This window comes from Ursus maritimus, unplaced genomic scaffold (assembly GCF_017311325.1).
Source record: "Ursus maritimus isolate PB19 unplaced genomic scaffold, ASM1731132v1 scaffold_7, whole genome shotgun sequence".
Lineage (NCBI taxonomy): Eukaryota > Metazoa > Chordata > Mammalia > Carnivora > Ursidae > Ursus > Ursus maritimus.
In genome coordinates this window covers 39,708,073-39,714,294 of record NW_024426885.1, presented here as the reverse complement: position 1 = coordinate 39,714,294, position 6,222 = coordinate 39,708,073, and the positions used below count along the sequence as shown (strand labels likewise).

Sequence of the window (6,222 nt, the reverse complement as noted above, 5' to 3'; positions counted from 1 at the left end):
GATGACTGCAATCCCCAGCCCATGTAATACTCTTCCAAGCTCCAGATCCTTCTAACTCCCCTCTGAATGTTTCTGTCACAAGCTGAGCTTATTCAAAAGTGGACTCATCCGTATCCCAGCAAATCTCCTTTGCTACTCCATTACGTGGAAATGGCCCCAATATTCACCAGCCACCCAGTTGAAAAACCTGGAAGTCATTCTGGACACCTTCCTCTCACCACCCTCATCAAACCCTAGCTGAAATCTATCATTTCCATCTCTCAAATATCTCTTGAGCCCATCCTGCCTTCAATGCTTTAACTCATTCTTTGTTGCCAGCAATGCTCTCTCATCCACTCTCAGCCCTGCTCACCAGAATAATCTTCTGCAAATGCAAATCCGACTCGCTTACAATTCCTCAAAAGCTCTTTGCAGGTTTTTTTTTTTTTTTTGAGGGGGGGGAAGGGTGGGAATTTAAGTTTTATAATCTTGTCTCCTAAGCCCTACTTGACCTAACTGTTCCTCTGGGTGCAATGGCAAACACAAAGATCTTCTTGTCAAGGGCCCATTTCTTGATATCTGTTCAGGATGCAGCCCTCTCTCACCTGCTTCACTAGGATTTCCCCATTTTTCTTGCATTGTCTCCTCTTCTCTATTGAATCATTCTTATTAGCATGTAAACTTCCTCTCTCCCCTATTTTCGTCTTTTTTTTTAGTTTCCTTTTTTCCAGCTACAACCACGGTTGCTTTCCCTTTTAAACAAAACTTGCCAGCAGAGTTGTCTTCTGCTTGTCCCTTGTGGTTGGCCTCATGTCCACTACTGGCCTGTGCCCAATGGGCCTCTGCCCCACTCAGCCTGAGACTGCTCCCATCAGAGCCATCAGCAGCCTCCATGTGCCAGAGAAAATGAAAAATGTCTCATCCTCAGCTCACTCCCACTCTCTCCCACATTTAACACCACTCATCCCTCCTCAAAATAATCTTAGTTTTGTTGACCCTAAAGAAAGCTCCTATGAAAAGCATCCCCCATCCCATTTCTCCATCCTTCTCAGGCCACACTCTTTCAGTGTAACTCCACCCAGCTCCCTACTTAACCTTATCCACCGACTGTTGTGGTTTTAAATATGGTACCACCATCCCTGTTAGCTTTCCAATATGTTTCCAATCCAGACTGGTCTTCTGAGATCTAAATCATAAACCACTTCCCACTCAACATTGCTACTTGGATGTGTCAATAGCATTCAGAATTGACCTTGTCCTAATTGACCTCCACCACCACCATCCTGGGCACTGAGGCATGTCCATCCACATGTAGACACTTGTACTCACATACACACGTATACGCACACTCACACATGCACATTCCTGCACACACACAACCAACCTTCCTCCGAAATTTCCTGTATCAGTTACTGGACCACCACCGACCATTTGCTCTTGCTAGGAACCTGCGAGTCTACCTTGACAAGCCCATTTCCCCCACCCCCACATCCACCCATCCCCAAGTCCTTTGGATCTATTCCCCAGATATGTCTTGACTATATCCATTCACTCCCTTTTGGCTTGTGACAAGCCTTAGGCAAGCCACATTGCCCCTTGCCTGGACCACTACAGCAGCCTCAGAAACGATCTCCCTACTTATTCTTCTTTTGCTGCTGTACCAACCCATATTTCACGTACAACCAGCATGAGTTTGAAACATGAATCTGAGTATGCCACTTCTCTTTTTAAAACTATCTGCAAATAGAATGAGGCCTACACTAAGTTCGCATGATTGGGGAAGTCCCCTTTGAAAAAGTAACAAAGCTGAAACCTCAGGGATGAACAAGGGGTCAGCCAAAAGAGTGGCAGAGAAGGCTTGGCACTCCACTTAGAGGACAGAGTAAGTGCAAAGGCCCTGAGGTATGAAAGCTTGGAGCACTTAAGGAAAGAAGGCAGGCTAATGGGGCTGGAGCACGGTGAGTGAAGCAGTGAATGCTATGAAATGGTGGTGGAGAAGTTAGCAAAGCCTGGGCCACAGAGGGCCTTGAAGGTGGTAAAACAAGTACTTCCATAATTATTTCTAAATAGGTATGGACGGAGTCTATATTTGCCCACCAGCCATAAGCTCCACAGGGACCCATCCATGCCTGTTCACCGTTTGTTTCCCATGCCCAGTACGGTGTCTGGCACATAGCAGTGCTAAATCTTTATGGAGCTTATGGGGGAGAAATGTCTCCGGCATTCCAGCCAAGCCAAGTGGATGGCAATTGCCCAAACATCCTGTGCCATTCCCTCTTTCAAGATCCTCATTCTTGTCTAGCTCAGTGATTGTCAACCAAGCAGCACTTTTGCTTCCAGAGAATGTTTGTTAAGATCGAGGACATTTTTGATGGTCACAATTGTCGGGAAGGGGAATACTACTAGCATCTGGTGGGGAGAGGCCAGGGACGTTGTCAAACATTCTACAGGGGAGAGGACAGCCCTCCCTGACATGAAGGCAATTAGTCAGCCTAGAATGTCAACAGCACCCACAGTAAGAAGCACTGGGCTTACTAATTTTACCTGTCCTCCAAGCCTTTGTGAAAATCGCCTCTTTTGTAAAGTCTTCCTTCTTTGTCAACCAGTGTGAGTTTGGGGGCCCTTTGCTGAGCTCCCCAAACCTCCTTTATGTGATTCATCCCCTGGATTTGTAATTGCCTATTCTCTCTGCCTCTCACTAGAAGGCTGGGCTATATGTTTCATCAGCCTAACACACAGTGAGCCATCCATGTAGTTTCTTGAATGAAAGCAGGCCCCTGAGCTGGGGGCAGACAGCAGCGTGCAAATGAATTTTGTAACAACATTTTAAAACATGTAGTTGACATATGAACTCATAGGTAGCAGGACCCCCGCCCCCATCTCTACCTCTGGGAACCTGCCTGTCTCCGGGTGTCTGTGCTGGTGTATAGGCTACAGAAATGGCAATTTCCTGTGGCTCCAACCTAATAGCATGGTTCACTCCTTTAGACATGGCCTTAAATTTTGAGTTACTCAAGTTTAATCCCACTAAAATAAGACATAGAACTAGGCATATGGTGGGTTGCTAACAATGAAAAATATAGGGCTGACGCTTCATTTGCAGTTGGCTCTCCTTTGAGTCATGACCTGCTTGATCTACCAGCAAAAATAGAAATCCCTGTGGCCACAGGCTTGCGGGCTTCGGATCTCGTGCCCATGGTCAGAAACGCTTGAAGCCCTCCTCTGGATTCAGCTTTGAAATGGACTCTGGTTGAAATGCTGTGCCCTTTGGAAGGGTTCTTCCCCTTCACTTGTCATGGCCCTCCCAGCTCTAGCTCCTGCTGGCTTTCTTCCCCCGGCCCCTGTAGTTCTGGTCCTGCTGGCCGGGGAAGGAGCAACGGAGGTGCCGGAGGTGAGGGCAGGGCTGGGCCCATCACCTCCAGCTCACTGCTTCTGCTGCTGCGAGGAAAGCACCATGGCATGCCGCCTCCAATGTTCACTGCCTTCTGAAGGGCTCTGTGCCTCCTCCTCCAGCTGTTGCTCCTGGACCTGGCCCCGGGCCCGCCTTCTCTCCAGCATCTCCTCGAAAAAGATCTGGCAGCTGAAGCCCTCTTGGATGCCATACTGGGCGTGCTTGAGCAGAGCCTCCAACGTGGGGAAAACCCGACAGCAGGCCACGCAGCGCAGCCCGTAGTTCGTGGTGACCAGCCAGTCCGGGGTGTCCCGCAGCTCCTGCACGCAGCACTCGAGGGGCGCCAGCAGCTCCGCGTCGTCCTGCTCGAGGCAGCAGTTGTTCTTGCTGGCTTCCAGCTCCCAGCGCAGGTCGGTGTTGGAAGCCGTCTCGAAGGAGGAGCCTTTCCGCCTCTGCCTCTTGATGAACTCGGCTTCGTGAATGCGCGGCTTCCTGCTGACCGGCTCGAAGCCCGTCTCGGTCTCCCAGGCCACGGCCACGCCCTGCACGGTCTGCACGTGCGTGTAGAGGGCGCACAGGCTCTGCTGGGCCGCGTCCTCCTCGTACGTGCACGAGTAGCAAGACTGGTACTGGGAGTAAGACTGGTACTCGGAGGAGGACTGGGAGGACGGGGAGCTGCTCCAGCTCAACATCGCTCGAGGCCTGCCGGCTGAGTAGACGTCCTCCTCGTGGGGAACAGCCGGCCCGGGCCGCGGAGATGTCTCCTCTCGCTTGTCGGCCCCTGAGAAGTGGAAGGACATTTTCATCAGTGCGCCCGCACCGCAACCCACCTTCAGGACTCCGAAAGGGCTCCAAGGGCCCTGGGGAGGTGCCATCCACTCCTGTGGCTGTTCCCTCATGAGATGGGGATAACGGTGCTTACCTCGGGCGGTAATGATGAGGATCAAATCACGGATGAATGTAATCACCAAAAACGACTAAACCCCAAAACACCATCTACTAGCGAATAGACAGATTATGGTACATCCACGCCATGCAAGCCTATTCACTGATAGAAAGGATTGATCTACTGATACCTGGAAGACATGGGTGACTCTCTCCTGCATATGCTAAAGGAAAGCACCTAGCGTAGAAAGGCGGAACGGTATAGGATTCCACCTGGATGGCATTCTAGAAAAGCCAAAACTATAGGGAGAGAGGAGAGATCAAGGGTTACCAGGAGCTGGGGGTGAGGGGGTTGCAGGGAACTGATTTCAACGGTCACAAGGGAACGTTTGGGGATGATGAAAATATCCCATATCATGATCATGGTGATGGTTACACAAATGTACACTTATCAAAATTCTTAAAATTGATAATATTTCTGTATTTAAATTAACAGCTTAATAAAACCAATTTAAAAAGCCATGCATGGGACACGCTTTGGCCAGGACTTCCAGCCCCACCATCCCCTTAGGCATTCGGGATGTGTCTCCGTCTTACACAGGGAGCATCTCGCCCTCTCCTTGAACTTTCACTACAGCCCATCACCATCTACGCGCTTGCCTACTTTACCTCCATTAGTATTGAAAAAAAACCCAGAAATTACACGGTTGTGCTTCCCATTCGACAGATTAGGAAACTGAGGCCCAGAGAGCTTAACTGACTGACGAGCTGGTATTACCCTTAGGTGCTGCCCATGGTCACTTCAGGGTGGTCTTCAAACTAACTAGATTAACTTTAATCTAGTTAAATCTAGTCTTCTAGATTAACTGGAATCCATTTATTATAAAGCACTTCTTTACATTATTCGGAAATCATTGGATTGACAAGCTAATTCTGTTTCTCCAACGTACATTAAAATATATAATGATGGACATTGAACAGTTTCATCCTCATACCTTCTGAAATCCCCTCATGTACTCACAATGGCCTCAGGCATACCCACCATTCATTTTTATGGCCAATACAACACTTCAGCAACAGCACCGAGGGGTGACCAGTGCCCACTCCTCCCCCTCCAGGACCTCCCTCCCAGGGAACACATCTGGCAGCACCCTCCGGCTCTTACTTCGGACCTACCTGACCAGCGCACTTCACCTCTCTCTTCCGTGGACTCCGGGCTGGCCAAGCTGAGGCTGGCCCCCTCTGTTGGTGACCGTTCTCCCCTATGATCTGCCAAGTGGCGTTTCATGATTGGACCCCAGCACCCAGGGGACTCAGTGCTCCAGCTGTTTGATGAGAGTTGGCTTGGGCTGTGCTGAAGCCCTCCACTGGCCCCAGCCCAAGTGGCTGCCGGCCTCCCTGCGGTCGCTAGGATCCTGGCTTTATTCTGTGACCTCATCAATGACACTGGCCTGTTCTGTGACCCGTGGCAAGGACTGAGACCCAGCCTGGAGGCCAGGAGAGGCTTCCCATCAGGATCTCATTTCCCCGTGGGGCCTTTCCTGCCTTGTTTATTGTCAGGGACACAAACACAAAACACAAACACACACATATAAACACTTGTACACACAGAGAGACACAAACTCCTAAACATAGCCACAAAGATGCTTATACATATGTAAACACATATCTCACGGACACGTTATCACTCAGACACACTTACACTCAAACATACACAAACACGCACATTTAAAGACACAGACGCATACATACACATATAAACCAACACACACACACACCCAAATTCACACACATATTTACCTAACAACCCACATATGTTCACACACGCATACACACTAATTCACACCACATTCACTTCACTACACACGTGTTTGCATACACACTGTCATCACCCAACATCAGAATGGGCCTACCTCATACCAAGGAAACGGCAGATGACTGAAAATCTTACCTCCTCCTCAGTGTCC

At 49.5% G+C, this 6,222-nt stretch overlaps 1 protein-coding gene across 1 annotated transcript; it reads right to left on the bottom strand.

Annotated features, from left to right (window-relative positions):
• Positions 1-2,980: 2,980 nt before the first annotated feature.
• Positions 2,981-5,543, bottom strand: FAM170B (family with sequence similarity 170 member B). Its single transcript, XM_040624167.1, has 2 exons — positions 5,421-5,543; positions 2,981-4,140 (listed from the first exon to the last, which is right to left on the bottom strand). Exons 1-2 carry the CDS (start codon positions 5,541-5,543, stop codon positions 3,403-3,405), a joined length of 861 nt encoding a protein of 286 aa, XP_040480101.1. The 3' UTR covers positions 2,981-3,402.
• Between the last annotated feature and the right edge of the window lie 679 nt (positions 5,544-6,222).

Excerpts from the sequence above, each read along its gene's own strand:
- FAM170B (XM_040624167.1), bottom strand. The coding sequence starts at position 5,543 with ATGAAACGCCACTTGGCAGATCATAGGGGAGAACGGTCACCAACAGAG. Across the intron at positions 4,141-5,420 it reads GCTGGTCAGGTAGGTCCGAA|CGAGAGGAGACATCTCCGCG; the intron begins GTAAGAGCCGGA and ends GGGGCCGACAAG.